Below are 24,831 nucleotides of genomic sequence, written 5' to 3'. Positions count from 1 at the left end.
AGCAATAAGGCCCTGGGTGTGTGTGTGTGTGTTATATGACCATTATACCACGGCTAAGAGCTGTTCTTTTAGCATGACACAATGCGGAGTGCCTGGATACAGCCCTTAGCCGTGGTATATCGGCCAACTACCTCAAACCCCCGAGTAGCCTTATTGCTATTATAAACCGAGTACTAATGTAATTAGAACAGTGAAAGCAAATGTTTTGTCATTACCCATGGTATACGTTCTCATATACCACAACTTTCAGCCAATCAGCATTCACGGCTTGAACCACCCGGTTTCTAATTACCTGATGAACTACTGGCTTAGCTTAATAGAGGACTTGATTTGTCCCCTGTCTCTATGGTATATGCCACACTGGGTTTTACACGCTATCTGGGTTCTGCTGGGTTGTTTTACTGTGAGGGCTGTTAATCGATTTGGATTGTGTGTGTGTGTGTGGATGTGTCTGCGCTGTTGCTGTGCAATATTGATGGTGACAGGCAGGGTATTTTCTGACAATTGCTTGTGTAACGATCAGCGTCTCTCTCACTCAAAAACGCATTCCCCTGCAGTGTCTCTATGCACACTCACTGGACTCACACACACACACACACACACAGCGATAGTTCTGAGTAGAGGTTTTGGAGGGCATGTTGGCAGCTCCTCTGCAGTGGAGAGCAGCCTGTGAGTACTGGAAGCATAGAGCTGTAGGAGCCGATGACAGCACTGTCTGATACCGTATTACTGTGCTGATTGATGGGGATATTGTTTTTTGATTTTTAACGAAAGTCCTTGTGATCCTAATAAGCTTTGTGTCTACATGTTACTGTTTTCCTGTGGTCCCTAACCGCTCTGTCTCTCTATCGCCCCCTGCAGAGCGTGGAGACGCTGTACCACACCTTCCAAGAGGGCTCCGGGGGTCTGATGGAGGGCCACAAAGACCCCCCGAACCCAGGGGCTGAGCCCACCCTGCTCAGAACCTGCCCCCGACACATGAGCGCCACCGAGAGGCTCAGCAAGGTCATCCAGGAGCTGGTGGACACAGAGAAGTCCTACGTCAAGGTCATTATTTTTTATAGTTCTTGAAGATAATGGCCAATTTCCCAATTCAGTCTATTTAGTTGAGCCAGGATGAAGAGAACGGGCATAGGAAAGCAAAGCCACTGAAGAGTAATAAGACATGATCTATTTCTGTGGTGTCATGGGGAGTAACAAAGAAGCCCTACCTACCGTTTCATTATGCTCTACAGTACACAGGCTCATCATTCAGAGGCCCTGTACAGCTCAAGTTTCCATCTCACCCCTTTACTCAGAGCACATTAAGGACCTCCTCTCATGAACTCCACCTCGTCTGTCTTCATTTGTGTCAGTCGGCTGATTGTCCTACAACCCTCTCTTTCTCTCTCTCTCTCTACCCCCTCGTTCTCAATTCAATTCAAGGGGCTTTATTGGCATGGGAAACATATGTTAAAATTGCCAAAGCAAGTGAAGTAGATAATATACAAACGTGAAATAAACAATAAAAATAACAGTAAACATTACACTCACCGAAGTTCCTGAAGAATAAAGACATTACAAATGTCATATTATGTATATATACTGTGTTGTAACGACATGCAAATGGTTAAAGTACAAAAGAGAAAAGAAATAAACATAAATATGGGTTGTATTTACAATGGTGTTTGTTCTTCACTGGTTGCCCATTCTGCTCTGCATGCATTATTTGATGTTTTACGTACACAGAGGATATTTTTGCAGGATTCTGCATGCATAGTCTCAATTTGGTATTTGTCCCATTTTGTGAATTCTTGGTTGGTGAGCAGACCCCAGACCTCACAACCATGAATGGCAATGGGTTCTATAACTGATTCAAGTATTTTTAGCCAGATCCTAATTGGTATGTCGAATTTTATGTTCCTTTTGATGGTATAGAAGGCCCTTCTTGCCTTGTCTCTCAGATCGTTCACAGCTTTGTGGACGTTACCTGTGGCACTGATGTTTAGGCCAAGGTATGTATCGTTTTTTTGTGTGCTCTAGGGCATCAGTGTCTAGATGGAATTTGTATTTGTTGTCCTGGCGACTGGACCTTTTTTGGAACACCATTATTTTGGTCTTACTGAGATTTGGGGTTTTAGGCTGGGTTTCAGTACAGCACGTTGAGATATCAGCTGATGTAAGAAGGGCTATATAAATACATTTGATTTGATTTACTGTCAGGGTCCAGGTCTGGCAGAAGCTGTGCAGAAGATCTAGGTGTTGCTGTAAGCCATCCTTGGTTGGGGACAGAAGCACCAGATCATCAGCAAACCGTAGACATTTGACGTCAGATTCTAGTAGGGTGAGGCCGGCTGCTGCAGACTGTTCTAGTGCCCTCGCCAGTTTGTTGATATATATGATGAAGAGCGTGGGGCTTAAGCTGCATCCCTGTCTCACCCCACAGCGGGAAGAAATGTGGGTGTGTTTTGCCACCTGTTGTTTGTGTACATGGATTTTTTTTTTGTGTACATGGATGTCGTATGTTTTCCTGCCAACGCCACTTTCCATCAATTTGTATAGCAGACCATCATGCAAAATTGAGTCCAAGGCTTTTTTTAAATCAACAAAGCATGAGAAGACTGCCTTTGTTTTGGTTTGTTTGTTTGTCAATTAGGGTGTGCAGGGTGAATATGTGGTCTGTTGTATGATAATTTGGTAAAAAGCCAATTTGACATTTGCTCAGTACATTGTTTTCACTGAGGAAATGTACGAGTCTGCTGTTAATGATAATGCAAAGGATTTTCCCAAGGTTGCTGTTGACGCATATCCCACGGTAGTTATTGGTTTCAAATTTGTCTCCACGTTTGTGGATTGGGGTGATCAGTCCTTGGTTCCAAATATCGGGGAAGATGCCAGAGCTAAGGATGATGTTAAAGAGTTTTAGTATAGCCAATTGGAATTTGTTGTCTGTATATTTTCTAATTTAATTGAGGATACCATCAACACCACAGGCCTTTTTGGGTTGGAGGGTTTTTATTTTGTCCTGTAGTTCATTCAAGGTAATTGGAGAATCCAGTGGGTTCTGGTAGTCTTTAATAGTTGATTTGCAGATTTGTATTTGATCATGTATATGTTTTTACTGTTTGTTCTTTGTTATAGGGCCACAAAGATTAGAGAAGTGGTTTACCCATATCTCCATTTTGGATAGATCATTCTTTGTTTGTTTAGTGTTTTTCCATTTTCGCAGAAGGGGTTAGCTCTCTCTCTCTACCCCCTCTACCCTATAGCTCGTGTCTCTACCCTTTCAATAACATTTCAATTAAATTCAAAGGGCTTTATTGGCATGGGAAACTTATGTTTACATTGCCAAAGCAAGTGAAATAGAAAATAAACATTACACTCACTATTTATTTTTACGAATATAGACATTTCAAATGTTATATTATTTGAACAGTGTTGTAACAATGTGAAAATAGTTTAAATATTAAAGGGAAAGTAAATAAACAGATAAATATAGGTTGTATTTATGTGCAATGGTGTTTGTGCTCCTCTGGTTGTCCTTTTCTTGTGGCAACAGGTCACAAATCTTGCTGCTGTGGTGGTACACTGTGGTACTTCACCTAAAATATATGGGAGTTTATCAAGATTGGATTTGTTTTCAAATTCTTTGTGGGTCTGTGTAATGTAAGGGAAATATCTGTCTCTGGTCATACATTTGGCAGGAGGTTAAGAAGTGCAGCTCGGTTTTGTGGGCAGTGTGCACATAGGCAGACCTGGCTCTCAAGAGAAGACCGGCTATGCACACTACATATTCAAAGCTTTCCTTAATTTTGCGTCAGTCACAGTGGTCAGGAATTATTTCACTGTGTACTCTTTTTAGGGCCAAATAACATTCTATTATAGTTTTCATAGCATTCTATTATAGCATTCTATTCATAGTTTTTTTGTTAATTCTTTCCAATGTGTCAAGTAATTATCATTTTCGTTTTCTCATGAACTCTCTCTAGTCTCTACGCTATCTCTCTCTCTCTCTCTCTCTCTCTCTCTCAACCCTATCTGTCTACCCTCTCTCTACCATATCTATCGCTCTCCCTCTCTATCTCTCCGAGCGGTGGGTGGGGGATTTGTAGGAGGGAGGGAATGCCTTCCCAACGTCCTCTGCTGCGGCTGAAACCATCTGTCGGTGATGTGCTGCGTTGGCTGGGCGGCGGAGGCCGTAAATCAGCCTAATGAGTATATCTCCAGTGACGCCCTGATGGGCCGCAGCTCCATTAAAACACAGGGAGGGAGAAAGACAGAGATGAAGATGAAGGGAAATATAACGGAGTAGTTTTGGGCGGTTGGAGTAACTGTTGATACTGATACCACCCTATGATGCACTGGTGGTGTACTGTATACTGTACTGTATGTGTCATGAGAGTGGCATTGATGTTGTCGGATTCACTAACCCACCTCTTGTCTGTCTTGTCTTTCCTTCCTACAGGACCTGAGTTGCCTCTTTGAGATCTACCTGAAGCCCTTGCAGAATGAAACCTTCCTCACTCTGGATGAGGTATTTCAAAATATATATATTTAACCTTTATTTAACTAGGCAAGTCAGTTAGGAACAAATTCTTATTTACAATGATGGCCTACCCCCGGCCAAACCCTCCCCTAAGCCGGACGACACTGGGCCAATTGTGCGCCTCCTTATGGGACTCCCGATCAGGGCCGGTTGGGATACAGCCCGGGATCGAACCAGGGTCTGTAGTGACGCCTCTAGCACTGCAATGTGCCTTAGACCGCTGCGCCACTCGGGAGTAAAGGACCTCTGGACGAGGTAGAGGAGGGATGGGGTTGGTGGGATGGGTGGAGGGGAGGGGAGGACGGGGGAGGTAATAGAGATGGAGAATTTTGGAGGTTGGTTCATGGTGATGAAGATGGATAGTTTATTAGATTGGGGTGGTGGTGAGGTTAAATGACCTCTAGTAATGAACTCTCACAACCTCTTCTTATTTAGTCCCTTTCTGACATAGGCCCACATATTAGAAAGCGTGCGTAGGATTCTGTTTTATCTCCAATTGCATTGTTGTCTTCCATTGTTCACTCTTCTCACAGGTTGGGATTAGTCCTTGTGTGACTGTCCCTCCTTGTGTGACTGTCCCTCCCTGTGAGCCCACGAGGCTATGGCTGGAGAATGCTGATGACCTTAGTGTAGCTTAAGTCCCACTTAGCTAGGGACATTGATGTAAACTGAGCCTAACCTCAGTCTCAGGACGACGCTCTCACAGGAGAGATCCATCGATACACACTGAGGAGTGGGGCTGATTAAACCGCCGTTAATGGACACTCCGACGTGTCTAGGTACACAGCGGAGGAGAGGGCAAGACACCCTGGATATCTTTTAATGAAGGTGTGGGAGAGCCAGGGAGTGGGAGATTGTCTTAGAGATGGAAGGAAAGAGAGGCTGTTCCTAAGTGCCTCTCACACCTGAGACATTTGAGGTGGAGGTGAAGGAGTGACTGCCTGCTGCTAGGTCTTTGACCAGGCTCCTGTCTCTCCTTTCCTTCAGATGGATAGTCTGTTTGGCAGCCTGCCAGAGATGCTGGACTTCCAGAGGGTGTTCCTGCAGACGCTGGAGGAGAGGATCGCCTCTTCACCTGACTTCCGAACGCTGGAGACCCCTGAGCAGTTTAAGGTACGGTAGTTTGGAGTACACACACACACACGTGCCCCTTATGTTACAGCTGCCTCTGCCGTTACAGCTGCCTCTGCCAAACATCTCTTGCGGTATACACACTTGACATGAAACAGCATACTCACAGGCTTATTAACCAGTTAGCTATGATGTTCTGTCACACCTTGGGATATTCATTATTGAAGAGATGTCACAGGTTCACGCATGGTTGATTTACTGCATCGACAAGGCAACGTGTGTGGCCTATTGATTTTGCGATGTTGACTTGGAGAATTGTATCTCCAAGTCAAAGAGCACTGTACTCAGGGGTTAGAGGGGGCGGGGCCTGGGGGATTTTAAACACTGTCCCATGGGAGGGAGGTGAGCGTGGTCAGGTCACGACTTCAAATGTTCTCTCCCATCCCTCTCTCTCTTTCTCGGTCTCTCTCTTGGCTGTGTCTGTCTCTTTCTCTCTCTCTCTCTCTGTGATTCCAGAAGCTTCTCTTCTCTCTGGGTGGATCCTTCCTGTACTACGCTGATCACTTCAAGCTCTACAGCGGTTTCTGTGCCAACCACATCAAGGTCCAGAAAGTCCTGGAGAGAGGTACGGGTCTCCCCTCTACCCTACGCTGTGCCCCCACCCCACACACTCTATTAATCTGGACTCCCTACATTCTCTTTCATATCAATTCAACTGTGAAAGGCGTCCCACTGTAAAACTGAAAGTGCCTAGGCTAGCTGAAGTCTCCCCCCATTGCGCTGCACAGCTGAAGCTGGTCTATAATGAGAGAGAGTATTAAACGCTGACGGGGACTGCTAGTAATTTTGAGCGGCCCTGTATATATGATTGGATATAAACGTTGAACTGAATTTATTTCTATGCGCTGGCCTCCTCCATTTTGGGCACACTGCCCAGCGCCGAATGAATTAAACAGAGTGGGAAAATTGCACCCTTGTGCCTCTTAAATTCCTCCCATTACAAGATTCTGTGCGGCATTCCTTGAAGCAGGTACCGAAATTGAGTTTTAATGGCACAGGGAGAATCTGGCAAGTGGTTTGGCCTTTTCCACAACAGTCTCTGAATCAGAATTAACTAGAGTAGGAAACAGCGGAGTAAACATGATAAATCACTACAGCACTACTGTTACAGGGGCGCAGTGCATTACAGCAGAACTCTGCAGCACAGTGGAGCACAGCCTAGCACAGTGGAGCACAGCCTAGCACAGTGGAGCACAGCCTAGCACAGTGGAGCACAGCCTAGCACAGTGGAGCACAGCTGAATGCAGGCATTCACAGAGAATCTGTGGGTGTCTGTCAGCAGTTCTAGTAATTACGCGTTCTCGTTCTCCCTGGGTTCTCGCTGCACACACACTTTGCGTTCACTCGTTAAGTGCCTGCCAATTACTGTGTGAAGTGTCAATGTGCCTGTCTGTCTGTGGCTCAGAGTGCTATGATGAATACTCTAATGGCCTCTCAATCCTTCCACACATAGTGAGACGAACAGCTAGGTGGCGAGGAATGTCAACACCTGACCTCCAGAAAGTCTTTCAATGTGTTACGGTGCTAGACCACACAGCACCCAATATTAGCATCCCTCCAGTCAATACACTGTGAATGAAAATCACTGCAGTGATGCTTTTGAAACGGTGTCTTTTGAATGGTAGTGTTTTGAGTGGAGTCTCATGTCGACACCATGTGTTACAGTATCTACAGTGCATTTGGAAAGTATTCAGACCCCTTGACTTTTTCCACATTTTGTTACAGCCGTATTCTAATATAGATTACATATTTTTTTCCCCCACCTCATCAACCTACACACAATACCCCATACTGACAAACCAAAAACAGCTTTTTAGAAATGTTTGCAAATGCATTAAAAATAATAAACTGAAATATCACATGTACGTAAGTATTCAGACCCTTTACTCAGTACTCTGTTGAAGCACCTTTGGCAGCGATTACAGCCTCGAGTCTTCTTGAGTATGACGCTACAAGCTTGGCACACCTGTATTTGGGGAGTTTCTCCCAAGCTCTGTCAGGTTGGATGGGTAGTGTCGCTGCACAGCTATTTTCAGGTCTCTCCAGAGATTTTCGATGGGGTTCAAGTCCGGGCTCTGGCTGGGCCACTGAGGGAAATTCAGAGACTTGTCCTGAAGCCACTCCTTCGTTGTCTTGGCTGCATGCTTAGGGTCGTTGTCCTGTTGTAAGGTGAACTTTCGCCCCGCTCTGAAACTGGTTTTCATCAGGGATCTATCTGTACTTTGCTCCGTTCATCGATCCTGAATAGTCTCCCAGTCTCTGCCGCTGAAAAACATTCCCACAGCATGATGTGGCTACCACCATGCTTCACTGTAGGGATGGTGCCAGATTTCCTCCAGACGTGAAGCTTGGCATTCAGGCCATAGAGTTCAATCTTGGTTTCATCAGACTAGAGAATCTTGTTTCTCATGGTCTGTGAATCCTTTAGGCAAACTCCAAGCAGGCTGTCGTGCCTTTTACTGAGGAGTGGCTTCCCTCTGGCCACTCTACCATAAAGGCCTGATTGGTGGAGTTCTGCAGAGACCTTCTGGAAGGTTCTCCCATCTCCACAGAGGAACTCTGGAGCTCTGTCAGAGTGACCATCTGGTTCTTGGTCACCTCCCTGACCAACGCCCTTCGCCCCCGATTGCTCAGTTTGGACAGGCAGCCAGCTCTAGGAAGAGTCTTGGTGGTTCCAAACTTTTTGCTTTTGAGAATGCAGGCCACCATGTTCTTGGGGACCTTAAATGCTGCAGACATTTTTTGGTACCCTTACCCAGAGCTGTCTCGGCACAATCCTGTCTCGGAACTCTACAGACAATTCCTTTGACCTCATGGCTTAGTTTTTGCTCTGACAACTGTGGGACCTTATATAGACAGGTGTTTGCCTTTCCAAATCATGTCCAATCAATTGAATTTACCACGGGTAGACTCCCAAGTTGTAGAAACATCTCAAGGATGATCAATGGAAACAGGATGCACCTGAGCTCAATTTCAAGTCTCATCGCAAAGGGTCTGAATACTCATTTAAGTAAGGTATCTGTTTTTTATTTTTAATACATTTGCTAACATTTCAAAAAACCTGTTGTTGCTTTGTCATTATGGGGTATTGTGTGTAGATTGAAGAAAAAAATATTTAATACATTTTAGAATAAGGCTGTAACATAACAAAATGTGGAAAAAGTCAAGGGGTCTGAATACTTTCTGGATGCATTGTACATACCTGCAGTGTTGCCATTTTACTTCAGTGGTCATGCTAGGGTGAGAAGTAGCCTATACGGCCCCCCTGTGGACAAGTATTATTGCACCAAGATAACATGGTAGGTCTAATGCTAGCACCACCAAGCACAGTCCTCCAAGCTTGCTGCAGTATGAGAGATGTGATTGAAAGTACTGACATGTACAGGGCTTGGTAAAGGAAGTCTGTTTGTCTGTTGTCTACAGCGAAGACTGACCTGGCCTTTAAGGAGTTTCTGGATGCGAGGAACCCAACGAAGCAGCACTCGTCCACCCTGGAGTCCTACCTGATCAAACCAGTCCAGAGAGTGTTGAAATACCCTCTACTTCTCCGAGAGCTTGTGTCCCTCACTGACACAGACAGCGAGGAGCACTACCACCTCACAGGTACAGTGAAGATACACACACACACACACACACACACACACACACACACACACACACACACACACACACACACACACACGCAATAACCCTTCCCTCTCCTCTCCTGTATCCCCAGAGGCCCTGAAGGCCATGGAGAAGGTGGCCAGCCACATCAATGAGATGCAGAAGATCTATGAGGACTATGGCTCTGTGTTTGACCAGCTGGTGGCAGAGCAGAGTGGCCCTGAGAAGGAGGTAGCTATACTGTACCCTGCTGCTCTACCCTCTGCCTCTGTTACAGCAGCTTTCATCACACTCACTCATTATCTTTAATCTGGACACGTACTTAGGCTAGAACCAGCACAGCCTACGTTTGCTGCATAACCGTCAAGGTCAATTCAGTCTATTCAAGGGATCTTGGTGATATGTCTCTTACAGAAACTGGTTGGAAATAGCTAAGTTTCCCTGTAGATACTTCTTCCTATAGATACTCAACATACACCCCACATAGATAGCACTTGGTTGAGGTAGCTGAAGCTCCATTCCCTGTACAGATACAGTACTTAGTACGTCCCTCACACACTGTGGCCAATGGCTCTTCTCTCTCCCAGGTCACAGAGCTTTCCATGGGAGAATTCCTCATGCATTCCTCTGTCGTCTGGCTCAACCCCCATCTCTCGCTGGGCCGCATGAGAAAGGACCCCGACCTGACCGTGTTTGGTGAGTTGGAGAGACACTGGACTGCTACTGCAGCATTATGGGAAAGAGATTGCCTGGCCCCTGCCAGAGCCAGAGGCGGTTGGCAGTCTGTCTGCCTGGACTCCTATCAAATTCCATTTGAAATGCTGAGTCCACTGGCTTTAGACGAACGCATGTAAACACAACACACATTTAATGACTATCTATTAGATAAATGTATTGAATATTAATGGTACTGTTTAGTGTTACACCAGTATGATTTGGGGCTTTATGGATGTAGTGCCAATATGTTGTAAACTCAGATGGCTTCTGAGGGGGCGGATTCCCTGTGTACATTCCCACAGTTGTGTTCGTCCTCCGTGTTCATGTTGTTTCTCTTCAGTGTTCAAGAAGGCGGTGATACTCGTCTACAGGGAGAGCAACAAGCTCAAGAAGAAGATGGTGAGTCCTCTCTCTCTATCGCTTTCATTTACTTTTATACAGGGGTGAAGATTAGCCGGTATGGTCCGGTATCGCACCCCGGCAAAATAAATAGTGGGGGTACGCCGTACCGGTAAAACGTCACCCTATCATAATTAATACAACATGTCCAAAAAACTATAGGCCATTACACTATTATTTAACGTTACTGCATGTCAGCCGCATGGAAAAGGAGTGAATTGACTTGAAAACTGGGTGGTATATGCTCCAAATTGATTTGTGGTTTGACCAGAATACTTACATTTTGCAAAGGCAGAGATGAGTGGCCCGACACCGAGGTGCACGTGGACGCAATTCAGGCTACAAGTGTAGGCCTAATGTCATTACAATACATGTAGGTGTTTTATAACAGAGGTCTCTTTCCATTCATCAAATGGAAGGTGCACAGTGTTGGGGTTGGATACTGTGAATATTTTCTGAGCGGATGAGCGTTCGTGGGAATCCTACAGAAGCCCCTTTTTGAAGTGATTGTTTGACAATCAGATGAAAACTTCATGACTGGTTGTGTTTCTGCCACATTAAAAGGCATAGACGGCGTGTCCATAAAGTTATCCCTAAAGTAAATTGAATTACATTTCCAAAATTATAATGCCAAATTAGCTTAGGCCTAATCCTGTGTTCTATCTATACAGACAAAATACAACCTTCAAAATAGGCTACTTCATCAGAAAGCATGATTTGGCCACAGAGGATCATTAGCTTAAAAAAAATTGCATAGCCTACAGTTGGAAGTGCCCGTATTTTGGGGAGCGTGCGCTGCAAATACCAAGTAAATGATTGTTGATTTGTGACTGTCAGTGAAAAGCAGAGACCCAGCCAGGCATATTGCAATATTTGAAAATGCAATCGCGGAAAAACTGTTTGGAAAGCTAATGGCTATTGCTGTAGAGATGACAATGAAAAAACTATGGTCTGTCTTTTAGTTATCAAAATTCTCAACTTAATTTAGAGTAGAGGGCCTAGAGAGCTGCCCTGCGGTACACCATACTTTAAATGTTTGACATTAGAGAAGCTTCCATTAAAGAAAACCCTTTGAGTTCTATTAGATATATAGCTCTGAATCCACGATATGGCAGAGGTTAAAAAGCCATAACACATACGTTTTTTCAACAACAGGTTATGGTCAATAATATCAAACGCTGCACTGAAGTTTAACAGTACAGCTCTCACAATTTTATTATCAATTTCTTTCAACCAATCATCAGTCGTTTGTGTCAGTGCAGTACATGTTGACTGCCCTTCTCTATAAGCATGCTGAAAGTCTGTTGTTAATTTCTTTACAGAGAAATAGCATTGAATTTGGTCAAACACAATTTTTCCCAAAGGTTTGCTAAGAGCTGGCAGCAAGCTTATAGGTCTTCTGTTAGAACCATTAAAGGCCGCTTTACCACTCTTGGGTAGCGGAATTACTTTGGCTTCCCTCCAGGCCTGAGGACAAAGACTTTCCTCTAGGCTCAGATAAAAAAATATGACAGATAGGAGTGGCTATAGAGTCAGCCACCATCCTCTGTAGCTTTCCATCTAAGTTGTCAAAGCCAGGAGGTTTGTCATTATTGATCGATAACAATACATTTTCCACCCCTCCCACACTAACTTTACAAAATTCTAACTTGCAATGCTTTTCTTTCATTATTTTTTTTTTATGCATGAATACAATTGCTCACTGTTCGTTGTTGGCATTTCCTGCCTAAGTTTGCCCACTTTGCCAATGAAATAATCATTAAAATAATTCCTAACATCAAATGGTTTTGTGATGAAAGATGGAGTTGAATTTGTCTTTCTGACCATAATTTCATTTAAAGTACTCCAAATCATTGATCTTGGCTTCATAGTACAGTTTCTTCTTTTTGTTGAGTTTAGTCACATAATTTCTCAATTTGTAGTAAGTCAGCCAATCAGATGTGCAGCCAGACTTATTAGCCACTCCTTTAGCCCCATCTCTTTCAACCATACAGTTTTTCAATTCCTCATCAATCCATGGAGCCTTAACAGTTCTAACAGTCAGTGTCTTAACAGGTGCATGTTTATCAATAATTAGAAGAAGCAATTTCATAAATTCCTCAAGTGCAGCATCTGGATGCTCCTCATTAATCACATCAGACCAACAAATATTTTTAACATCATCCACATAAGAGTCACAGGAAAATATTTTGTATGATCTCTACTACACCATTATAGGCCTGGCTGTTGAAACTTTGGCTTTCCTAGATATAGCCTAGATCACTGCATCCAATGCGTACGGATACAGCTTTAGAACAAAGTTCTACAGTATTAGTAAAAATGTGATCGATACATGTGGATGATCTTGTTTCTGTAGTGTTTGTAAACACCCTGGTGGGTCGATTAATAACCTGAACCAGATTACAGGCACTGGTTACAGTGAGAAGCTTCTTCTTGAGCGGACAGCTTGATGAAAACCAGTCAATATTCAGGTCCCCAAGAAAGTAGACCTCTCTGTTTACATCACATACAGTTGAAGTTGGAAGTTTACATACACTTAGGTTGGAGTCATTAAAAATCATTTTTCAACCAGTCCACAAATTTCTTGTTAACAAACTAGTTTTGGCAAGTCGGTTAGGACATCTACTTTGTGCATGTCACAAGTACTTTTTCCAACAATTGTTTACAGACAGATTATTTCACTTATAATTCACTGTATCACAATTCAATTTTGGTCAGAAGTTTACATACACTAAGTTGACTGTGCCTTTAAACAGCTTAGGAAATTCCAGAAAATTATGTCATGGCGTTTGAAGCTTCTGATAGGCTAATGGACATCATTTGAGTCAATTGGAGGTGTACATGTGGATGTATTTAAAGGCCTACCTTCAAACTCAGTGCCTCTTTGCTTGACATCATGGGAAAATCAAAAGAAATCAGCCAAGACCTTGTAGACCTCCAAGTCTGGTTCATCCTGGGGAGCAATTTCCAAATGCCTGAAGGTACCACGTTCATCTGTACAAACACCATGGGACCTCGCAGCCATCAGACCGCTCAGGAAGGAGATGTGTTCTGTCTCCTAGAGATTAATCTACATTGGTGTGAAAAGTGCAAATCAACCACTGCCCCCGAAACCGGCAATAAAAAGCCAGACTACGGTTTGCAACTGCACTTGGGGACAAAGATCGTACCTTTTGGAGAAATGTCCACTGGTCTGATGAAACAAAAATAGAACTGTTTGGCCATAATGACCATCGTTATGTTTGGTGGAAAAAGGAAGAGGCTTGCAAGCCGAAGAACACCATCCCATCCGTGAAGCACGGGGTGGCAGCATCATGTTGTGGGGGTGCTTTGCTGCAGGAGGGATTGGTGCACTTCACAAAATAGATGGCATCATAAGGTAGGAAAATTATGTGGATATATTGAAACAACATCTCAAGACATCAGTCAGGAAGTTAAAGCTTGGTCGCAAATGGGTCTTCCAAATCAACAATGACCACTAGCATACTTCCAAAGTGTAGTAAAATGGTTTAAGGACAACAAAGTCAAGGTATTGGAGTGGCCATCACCTCAATCCTATAGAAGATTTGTGGGCAGAACGGAAAAAGCATGTGTGAGCTAGGAGGCCTACAAACCTGATTCAGTTACTCCAGCTCTGTCAGGAGGAATGGGCCAAAACTTATTGTGGAAGGCTACCTGAAACGTTTGACCCAAGTTAAACAATTTAAAGGAAATGCTACCAAATACTAATTGAGTGTATGTAAACTTCTGACCCACTGGGAATGTGATGAAATAAATAAAAGCTGAAATAAATCATTCTCTCTACTATTATTCTGACATTTCACATTCTTAAAATAAAGTGGTGATCCTAACTGACCTAAGACAGGGAATTTTTACTGAGATTAAATGTCAGGAATTGTGAAAAACTGAGTTTAAATGTATGGCAAAGGTGTATGTAAACTTCCGACTTCAACTGTACACTATCAAGCATTTCTCACACATATCATTTAGATACCATTGTTAGCACTTGGTGGCCTATAGCAACACCCCTAAAGAAAAGGCTTTAGATGTGCCAAGTGAACCTGCAACCACAATACTTCAATAACACTTGACATAAGATCTTCTCTAAGCATTACAGGGATATGGCTCTGAATATATACAGCAACTCCTCCCCCATAAGCATTTCTGTATCTTCTATAGATGTTTTATCTTTGTATTGCTACTGCTGTATCATCAAATTAATTGTCTAAGTGAGTCTCAGAAATGGCTAATATGTTAATGTTATCTGATGTTAGCAAGTTATTGATTTCATAAACCTTATTTCTAAGACTACATATATGGGTTATTTTCAGCCCTTTCCTGGGTAGCTTATCAGAAATAGACATAATACTGAAAAGAGCAAACAAAGCAGAGTAGTTGTCAGAGTAGGCTACCCTGTTGTTTTATATATATATATATATATATATATATATATATATATATATATATATATATATATATATATATATATACTGCTCAAAAAAATAAAGGGAACACTTAAACAACACAATGTAACTCCAAGTCAATCACACTTCTGTGAAATCAAAGGAAGCAACACTGATTGACAATAAATTTCACATGCTGTTGTGCAAATGGAATAGACAAAAGGTGGAAATTATAGGCAATTAGCAAGACACCCCCAATAAAGGAGTGATTCCGCAGGTGGTGACCACAGACCACTTCTCAGTTCCTATGCTTCCTGGCTGGTGTTTTGGCCACTTTTGAATGCTGGTGGTGCTTTCACTCTAGTGGTAGCATGAGACGGAGTCTACAACCCACACAAGTGGCTCAGGTAGTGCAGCTCATCCAGGATGGCACATCAATGCGAGATGTGGCAAGAAGGTTTGCTGTGTCTGTCAGCGTAGTGTCCAGAGCATGGAGGTGCTACCAGGAGACAGGCCAGTACATCAGGAAACGTGGAGGAGGCCGTAGGAGGGCAACAACCCAGCAGCAGGACTGCTACCTCCGCCTTTGTGCAAGGAGGAGCAGGAGGAGTTCCACTTCTTTCAGCAAAAAACAAGAAACTGCAGTTGCAGTGGCTAAGGAATGAAAACACTGGACACTTGGAGAATTGGAAAAACATTGCCTGGTCTGATTAATCCTGGTTCCTGCTCACGCTGATGGGAGGACTAGGGTATGGAGAAAACCACGAGTACATGTATCCATAATGCCATGTCAACATTGCAGGCTGGTGATGGTGTGATGTGTTTTCATGGCACACGTTGGGCCCCTTGATAAAAGTGGCACAAGATATCTGAACATCATTGCCAATCAGGTGCATGACTTCATGGCAGCAGTGTATCCATCTGCAAATCGATTTTTTTCAGCAGGATAATGCCCCATGCCAGAAGGCTAGGATTGTACAGGAATTGTTCCATGAACATGACAGTGAATTCAGCTTCCTGCATTGGCCTGTCCAGTCACCAGATCTCAATCCAATTGAGAATCTGTGGGATGAGATGAGCTAATCGAAGTAGAGATTTACTACCAGCCAATTTAACACAACTGTGGGAAGCATTGGAGTCAACATGGGCCAGTATCCTTCTTAGGGTTGAATGGCGGGAACCCGGTTACCGAGATTTACCAGGATTAATGGCCCAAAACGACTCCATTTTTCCAGGATAAATATCGGAGAGAAACCGGTAAATTTAAAATTAATTATTTATATGATTATTTATATGATCGGCATGGCATGAAATGGAACTGTTTAAATTATATGCAATATGCAATGTTTAAATCAGGCTTCTCTACAGCCTCTGCATGATGAATCAACGCTCATGGTGGGGACAGACAGCCCATCTCAGTATGGAGCGCAGTTCACAATGCATGTAGACCTATCATCTCATGACAACTTTTTCTTGTTGCAGGTAGGCCTACATTTGCTAAAGTAATATAGACCGAATGAGTGTCTGATTTACCCATCTCCATCTGGCTTTAGGGGGTCACCTTATTTTTTAATTGTAAAGATTTTTTTCAATTGCAGCTGCAGTTTTAAAACAACCCATCACTCCAATATTGTTGCTTTAAATCAGCACGCTGTCTTTCTCCATCAACTCCATTCAAATGACATCCAAAATAGATCATCCTGTTCTAGATTGACATAGAGCCCAATATTTAGATGTCCTACCTCTTTCAGGTAATAAATTAAATGCAGTATTAGCCTTATACTTAGTTAATTAATTATGGGTTATGCATAATGTGCTTCTAACTTGTAGCCTCTGTCTCTTGCGCAATAAGCAAGCACCTGTGTTCCACTGGCCTCTCCTTAAAAAATGCTCCTGAGCTCTTGGAATCCCATGCAGGAAAAGCTAGACTAGAATAGCTTGCTGGACATTTTTTATACCAATAGACTATTCAAAGAGGGACTCAAGCTCTTGTTTGCTAAATGTTAAATACAACAGCCAATAGAACTCAGGTACGTTATAGCAGTTATTTATTCAGACCCATAACAATTCAATCTTTGTGAAGAGAAGTGAAAGCCTTCTTTCTGCATCTGATTTTAGTCCTATATTATTCAAGGATGTCATTAGAATGATGAAGATGAGGACAACAAAACGTATTTCATTTAACTGTTGAACGCAAAGAAGGAATTAAGCAACAATAGATAAGAGGTAGTCTCATAATATTTCCCCTAATGTTATTAAAGGTATATATTCCTCAGTCTACTAATTATACAAATAGGACCTATTATATTTCAAAATTAAAATGGCATTTGCTAGCCTACACTTTTAACTTTGTAGGCCGCGTGGTTTGAAAGATGTTTGTAATTCCAGTCCATTATAATACAGTTCAACCTCAAAAAGATTAGCCAACTGGAGCTAGTTTCATTTATTTACCCAAGAGAGCATATAGCTAGTTACATCTAAGGGCTTTTCTGTTTTTCTGTTGTGTGTAATGTCCAGTAGCTTATATCATATATGTGTTTTCTGGCTTGGGCTCATTAAATGTCTTTAATGTAGGGCACATCAGGCTTGAATTTTCGATTAAAGCTCTAATCAAATCCAGGCAAGACTATATGCTTTATAAGGCTTTTGAATGACACTTCCGGTTTTGGCGGAAAATACCAGGTTACCCGGGAGAAAAGTGATTTATTCTCAGGATGGAACATTTTGAAAAATACCGGGAAAATATTCAACCATAATCCCTGTGGAATACTGTCGACACCTTGAGTCCATGCCATGACAATTTTAGGAGGGTGGAAGGTGTTCCTAATGTTTTGTACACTGTGTATATTATTAGCCTAAATTATGACTATCCAATCAGCCTACTATTCCTAATGTGATATCTTACATACGTGTGCAAATGCGAGAATGCATGAAATGCTTTATTATAAAGGTGCATTTTTATGGTGAAAATGTGCTTCCTGAACATGAAACCCACGCACCGCCTATGTTAAAAGGTATTGCATGTTAAAGTGATATGACAAATCTTTACTAGGCCCACAGACATCAGATATTAAATGAATAGGGACTCTATATGGAATTCTATGATTACACCTAGGCTGTAAAAAAAACCTACATTGTGCGAGCACTTGCATGTCCCGTACTGATAAGAAATGTACCTTCACCCCTGCTTTCATATGCCTTTGATGTCAATAGTGCCTAACATCTCTTGTGCGTGTGCGTGCAGACCGCCCCTCGCTTGGCGCACTCCCATGGAGACCTAGACCCCTTCAAGTTCCGCTGGCTCATCCCGCTCTCTGCACTGCAGGTCCGACTAGGCAACACTACAGGTAAGAGAGCAAGACACACACACGTGCACATACCATCATGGCTCTCATTAACTATATAAGAGATCACATTCTCTTGGATATTGAGTCTTTTGAACTTCTCCAATCCCTTCTTCCTAGGAACTGAGACTACCTGCATCTGGGAGCTGATACATACCAAGTCTGAACTGGAGGGAAGGCCAGAGACTGTCTTCCAGCTGTGTAGCAGGTAAGAGAGAGCAGCAGTTCCGACTGGAGACTATGGATCTATAGCTCCGATCCTTGACTGCCTTCTACAAGGTCAGGGATGTGCATGGACTCTCTAGCCAATCAGTGGTCCATTGAGTGTCAGGGGAAAATGATCCCCAGCAGGACAGTGCCCCCCCCCCCCCCTACTGTAGACTCACTGAGTGAATTAGCCCTTTTCTATCAGCGTATGGTATATAAAGATTCCCGCTGTCTCCTTCCCAGTGTCCCAGAGTGCAAAGTCAACATTATCAAGGTTATCCGCTCCATCCTCCGGGAAAACGTCAGGCGGAACATGCGCCCGGCCGAGAGGGGGTGTAAGGAGCGCCTCACGCCTCTACGCAGCACCCTGCCCTCCTCTGCCAGGATAGGTGAGTCCCATCCCTACCCTGTTACAAAAAATCACTGCTTTGATTTCTATTTAAGTGATGATGCCCTGGAAGCCGGTGTTTGGAGGATATATTGGCACGGTGTTCGTCGAGGGCCGCAAAACTGTGCCATTATATCCTCCAAACACCGGCTTCCGGGGCATTATCACCTTTATACAACGGGTTACCAACATATTCAAATATTGATTGACATATTTTCATTAAAAAAGTTACTTTGAATAAATTCAACATACTATTTCATCGTTCCACAAGATATAGTTCCAACACAAATCTAGGGTTGCTACCCAAGCCGTTTGTTTTATCGGTTCGGTTGCCAGAGACGCGACCCAGTCGTTCAGCTAGAGATAGAATTTCAATATTGAAACAATGTTGCAAATGCCAGAGAGAAAGACAGCAACATTTATACAAATCTCCGCTGTTGAAAACTAAATGCTAGTCTGAAAGAAATGTGATAATGTCTAGATGGTTTTTATAGTGGAGATCAAGTTTATAAAATGCTTGGCTGGGCTGATGACAGTGGATTGCGCTGTCAGATGGAACAGAGTAAATAGGCATTTTAACGTCATAGATTTAGCAGGTGGTAACTTGTGGAATAGACACAGGCTGGAATGCGGTTTTAGCCAATCAGCATTCAGGATTAGACCCACACGTTGTATAACTTTAAATAACATGACCTTGACTTAAAGATTATAAACCCTCATTGTCCAGATATGAGTGAGTATATTGCTCAGTTAGCAGTTCTCTCACTCTCCCCCCTCCATCCCCCACCAGGTTCGACCAGAGCAACCTGGCTGTGTAAGCAGCCCATGCTGGATCTCCCCACCCCAACCAGCACACTGAAACCTGGCCAGCCTGACTCTGACGAGGGCAGCCTGAGCAGCGGCACCCACAGCTCCTCTGGCGCTCCCCCAGCCAACGGTCCCACACAGCCGAAGACACTACCCACCCGACAGGCCTGGTCCCGGGGCTCCCTGAGTAGCCAGCGCTCCTCTGTCTCTAGCTCTGTGAAGGAGTCAGACATCTTGAGTGATGAGGACGATGATGAGTTCAGTGAGTCTGGGGGGCGGCAGGAGGGGCAAGGGAGCTCCCCGATGAGCGCCATCGAGGCCCAGTTTCTCAGTCTGAGGCTGTCGGAGGAAGCAGCGTCCTCCCGGGCGCCGGCTCCCCGCGTGCAGCCAGAGGGAGCGGAGGTGGACACCCTGGAGAGCCCGCCCAAACTGGTTCAGGGCCACATCTGCCCCGTGAAGAGGAAAGGCAGCATGCGGCATAGCCAGGGGGCGCTACTGAGGCTGAGGGAACACAGCCGTTCCCTGGACAGCCAGACAGACGTGGCAGCGATGGACCTCAACGCTCTACTGGAGAGAGAGTTCAGTGTGCAGAGCCTCACCTCCGTGGTCAACGAAGACTGTTTCTATGACCCTACGGACTCCTCAGACACCACATACACTGGCAGTGCCCCCAACGCCTCGTAGGGTCAGACACAAGGAGAGGAAGAAGGACCAAACCTCTGCCCAGCCCCTGCTCCCTGCCTCAGGGCATGGGCAATCCTGGTTCTGTCCTAGTCCCAGGGTATCACAGGGTTCTGTTGTGCCTCAGCTCTGAAGTTAAACTGTGTTCCTGTGAACGCGTACAGTAGGCTGGTCGTTCGTAGTCCTTCTGGGTAGGGGGGGGTTTATTTCACCTAATTTTAACATTGTCATGAAGAGCACATGTTCAAAAATGTACTATAGTAAGTGCCAAATAAAGTAACCGGGTTGACGATTATCTTAAATCAGACATAAATCCCATTGTGACTGGGGAAATGGAAGCATGCTGTGTGCAGGGAGGGACAATTTAATGCAAGCTTCACAAAAAAAATGTACAATGTCTAGCCTGTCTATGAGGAACACGTTTCATGTGTTATGCTCGACCCACTCAGTTTTCCACCACAAATCACCAGAAAATGGCAAAAAATAGTAGAACTAGCTCACCTGCTTTTACACTTTTATTTGACTATTAGGTGTTTCTTTTGTACAAACCTTTGACTGGTACTGTATTTAAAAAGGAATAGTTTCACCATATTAAAACGAGAGTTCACTTCAAGTAACAGGGTCGATCTTAAAATGAGGGACAGACGTAAATGAATCACTAATCGCATTAAATAATCCTCTTCAGAAATGACTGTCAAAGCAACAAATTAAGTAGGGCTTTACAATGGTGGTGAAACTTGGAGAAATGTAATAGATTAACATCTTTCTAGAAGTCATAAATGGTACACAGAGGGACATATCAAAATGCATATTTATTGAATGTTCCATGTTGGGCACTTCATTTAATTCAACAGACTTTTAAAATTCAATATTGGTGCACAATTTCTACTGAAAATATCAAAGGGACGCATTACGTGGAACGACCAAGGCAGATCCCACCTGCTTCGCTATGCACAGGTGTAAAAGGACAGATGAGTTGGTTTTCCCCCTAGAGAGAGACGAGGTGACTCTGTCCCTGATAATGACTGCAATGAATCTGCCGAGCACTGATGCACAACGTAGCTCTGCCTCCACCCAGCGCTCTACTGTATATGCCTCACTCTGCCCAGCTCCAAGGGGCCATCTCAATTGCCTTCCTCCCCTCGTCTCCTTGATATAGGAGAGGTGAGTATAATTTTGATGGATAGACTTTGCTCTCATCAGTCAGAGGAAAGGAGATGAGGATGCCACTTGAGATTCGCCCTAAAAGCTTCACTTTAACTCAGACTTCCTGTAGGAAGTTAGGGCTCTAGTTCAATCTGTATCGCCGGAAGTTCAGCGTTACGTGATTTAACTTTTTAAAGGGAATGTTCCCCTATTAGCGGAGACTGCATTCTGGGTAAATGTTGCATATGTCGGCTCAATCAGAAATTAAGCTTAAGTTTCTATCACTCAGTCTGTGACGCTTTATCAATAGACTGAACAAAGGCCTTCATCTGAATCAACAGGACAGGATGAATGGACATAAATTTTATTGCGACTCTGCCTTGCTGTATTTTGTGCACTAAAGTAAACTGTCTGCCTATATTTGAAACATCCTTTATTTGTACATCATGGGATTTGTTTATTTATTGATCTGCAAAATAAATATGGGGTTAAGGCTTGAATTGAAGAAAAAGTTTTTTCGCCCAATTAGATTTATTTTCCGTGCATTGAATGAGTATGGTTGTCATCCTCCAGCGTAGCACAGGCGTTGTCAAATAAAACGGCATGATTTAATTGAAACCATGTGTTGTCAACTTGCAGTTCCCATACCCGATACGTTTCTATGTACTTGTGTACATATTTTTCCAGAATAGCTGTACTGTAAGTTAATTTGAATCTTTTATATTCTTACACATACTTGACATTTGTACAGGTAGATACGGCTGTGATTTGCAATAAATACAGTACCACAAGTAGTTAGGGTATATTTTTGTAAAGGTACTTGTTTTTTAGCCGTTGCATCTTGAAGCTTGCCCTCAACTCCACTTTACCGCTTGTTTACCAATGAATGTGAAAAGCCCTTCTCATGGACCTGTTTAATAAATAAACGTGATCTGTGAGAGTGCTTGTTTTATTTCAAAGCTGCCTCAGTCTGCCTTTACCTGTCAACGAAATGAGCTTAAAGCGAATGTTTGTTTTAGCTCCATCCCAAGGCTAAGCTGTCAGAAAATTGAAGAATCCTTGTCCTCTACGTTGGACCAACGATATAGGTAATTGACAGAAGCAGGAGGAAGAAATGTGCAACAACAAAAAAATAGCCAGGATTTTTATTTGTACAGCACAAACAAATGAAACACTATCATCACTCACCCACAATGTTCATAACAGATGGCCAGCGTTTTATTTATAACAAGGCACACAGAGCCTCACCAAGAGCTGACAACTTCCCTCCTCTCCAGTTAGTGAGAGGGAGGTGGAATGGCCTGAATAACGTTCTCATTCTCTAAATCGTCCTGAAAATGTTTCCGGACTCCATCTCCCAGAGGATGAGGTAAGAACCAGGGTATAATGCACGAGAGCTTGAAGCTCCCAGGTAGCCTAGAGTGTTGGTAACTGAAAGGTCGCTAGTTTGAGTTGCCGATCGGACAAGGTGAAAATCTGCCGCTGTGCCCTTGAGCAAGGCATGTAACCCTAATCTCAGAAGGTGAATCATGTGTAAAATATGACATCTCACCACTAAAATCTCCTGGTAATTTCACACACACACACTATTCTTTCTTTAAAACTGGATTGGAATGCCTGAGCTCTAGTTTAGTATGCGTTAGCTACACTAGCTGTTCCAGATTGGACCGAGGCCCATAGTCCAGTTCTCCACTGTTGTTTCTATCCCATCTAAGATTCACCGTCTCCTCCAGCGCCTCCGGGACTACAGTGAAATGGCGATTAAAAATGCATGCGTGTGCCAGGTGGAAATGTCAGGGCTAAGAGCAGTCCGTTGTCTCTCTCGTCACTAACAGAGACCTTTAGGCGTTCCTTCCACTCCGCCCTTTAAGCGTCTCTCTGTCAGACGGGCTGCTGAGTACCATTAGAGCTGCTGCCCGGGCGTCTGTTAAGGTGTTTGAGTCGGAGTTCCTCTCTGAAGTCGTAGGTGAGGAGACCCTGGTTCTCAGAGCAGAGGTGGCTGTAGGCGTCTGCCAGGGCTCTGATGTCAGGGATGGAGAGCTCCGTGGGGCGCAGGGTGGGGTCCACGTCCGCCTCACGCATCATTACCTCTGCCATCTCCAGCCGTTGCGCCTCCGGGAACAGCATTCTGGGAAAATAACACAGATATAGTCTCAGGTGGCTTCCTGTCCATCAAAGCCAGTCAGGTCCAGATGGAATCTGCTGAGTTTTCAATCAATAATTTTCTAAATAAAAAAACATCCGACAGGTTCATTTAAATCAAACTAAATGCTGCCACAAAGAGCATAAATAAACAATGTTGTTGTGATTAAATATGCAGACAAGGGTGTTTTAAAAAAACGTCAGCGAAGAATCCATCGGACCGTACTGTAGATGGAAATAACTCAGGAAAATCCTTTCTATTCAGTTCTCAGACTAGACTTAGCTCCAGATGCCCTCACCAACACCACGGGTTTTCACAGTTAGCCTACAGAACAGCCTCATCCCCAGTACAGATCATTGCTTAGCGCCAGAGAGCTCATTCACAAGCTGTCTCTCCGCCCCCTGCAGGTACATCATTTATCATGACTCAGAACTGCTGCTCTCTTTTGTTCTCTGGGCCTCCTCACAGGCATGGGGGCGGCAGGGGAGAGGAGGAGTGAGAGAGCCATGAGCGGCTTTGTATAGAGCTGGTCAAGGATGAACAGAGTTCACTTAATGTGGAACGTAACAAAGAGAGGGAACTTGGAGTGTGTGAAGTAGGAGGAGGAGGGGGGTAGAAATATTACTTACTCGATTCCTTTGCGGCAGCGCTTCCTCCGGAATTGGAAGACGTTCCTGACTACTTTCTCCACCAGCTTAAAGGGCTTCTGGATCTGGGGCTGAGCCAGCGGTGTGAAGTGTACCACCCCCACGTCCACCTACACACACAAGCAGCAGGGGTTCAAATAGATCTGTATGCAACACTGAATAGGATCCGCTCATTGTAGCAGAAAGAGTGGAGGAGAGAGACAGGGTGGAGAGAGAGTGGAGGAGAGGCAGAAGAGAGACAGGGTGGAGAGAGAGTGGAGGAGAGGCAGGGTGGAGAGAGGGAAAGAGGCAGAAGAGAGAGGGTGAAGAGAGAGGGAAAGAGTGGAGGAGAGGCAGAAGAAAGACAGGGTGGAGAGAGAGGGAAAGAGTGGAGGAGGGGCAGAAGAGAGACGGGGTGAAGAGAGTGGAGGAGGGGCAGAAGAGAGACAGGGTGGAGAGAGAGGGAAAGAGTGGAGGAGAGGCAGAAGAGAGACAGGGTGGAGAGAGGGAAAGAAAGTGGAGGAGAGGCAGAAGAGAGACAGGGTGGAGAGAGAGGGAAAGAGTGGAGGAGAGGCAGAAAAGAGACAGGGTGGAGAGAGAGAGGGAAAGAGTGGAGGAGGGGCAGAAGAGAGACAGGGTGGAGAGAGGGAAAGAGAGTGGAGGAGAGGCAGAAGAGAGACAGGGTGGAGAGAGGGAAAGAGAGTGGAG

General features: G+C 44.1%; 2 protein-coding genes across 7 annotated transcripts in view; one reads left to right on the top strand and one right to left on the bottom strand.

Annotated features, from left to right (window-relative positions):
* LOC129812697 (rho guanine nucleotide exchange factor TIAM2-like) overlaps positions 1 to 22,294 on the top strand; it is a 159,390-nt gene extending 137,096 nt beyond the window's left edge. For all 6 annotated transcript variants that reach the window (XM_055864495.1, XM_055864496.1, XM_055864500.1 and 3 more), the window contains 12 exons: positions 862 to 1,047; positions 4,445 to 4,513; positions 5,513 to 5,638; positions 6,113 to 6,221; positions 9,080 to 9,259; positions 9,375 to 9,493; positions 9,850 to 9,958; positions 10,320 to 10,378; positions 18,026 to 18,128; positions 18,246 to 18,333; positions 18,576 to 18,721; positions 19,511 to 22,294. In XM_055864495.1, the coding sequence (XP_055720470.1) occupies positions 862 to 1,047; positions 4,445 to 4,513; positions 5,513 to 5,638; positions 6,113 to 6,221; positions 9,080 to 9,259; positions 9,375 to 9,493; positions 9,850 to 9,958; positions 10,320 to 10,378; positions 18,026 to 18,128; positions 18,246 to 18,333; positions 18,576 to 18,721; positions 19,511 to 20,211 (1,995 nt within the window). In that variant the 3' untranslated portion in view covers positions 20,212 to 22,294. The remainder of the gene's footprint in view (positions 1 to 861; positions 1,048 to 4,444; positions 4,514 to 5,512; positions 5,639 to 6,112; positions 6,222 to 9,079; positions 9,260 to 9,374; positions 9,494 to 9,849; positions 9,959 to 10,319; positions 10,379 to 18,025; positions 18,129 to 18,245; positions 18,334 to 18,575; positions 18,722 to 19,510) is intronic.
* A 190-nt stretch (positions 22,295 to 22,484) lies between these two features.
* The window catches only part of LOC129812698 (dimethyladenosine transferase 1, mitochondrial-like), a 44,362-nt gene continuing 42,015 nt past the window's right edge, over positions 22,485 to 24,831 (bottom strand). The window contains 3 exon segments of the mRNA XM_055864505.1: positions 22,485 to 23,244; positions 23,247 to 23,482; positions 24,127 to 24,254. Coding sequence (XP_055720480.1) covers positions 23,183 to 23,244; positions 23,247 to 23,482; positions 24,127 to 24,254 — 426 coding nt within the window. The 3' untranslated portion in view covers positions 22,485 to 23,182.

The sequence above is a fragment of the Salvelinus fontinalis genome, chromosome 16 (genome assembly GCF_029448725.1).
Source record: "Salvelinus fontinalis isolate EN_2023a chromosome 16, ASM2944872v1, whole genome shotgun sequence".
Lineage (NCBI taxonomy): Eukaryota > Metazoa > Chordata > Actinopteri > Salmoniformes > Salmonidae > Salvelinus > Salvelinus fontinalis.
This window is presented reverse-complemented; position numbering and strand designations above follow the sequence as displayed.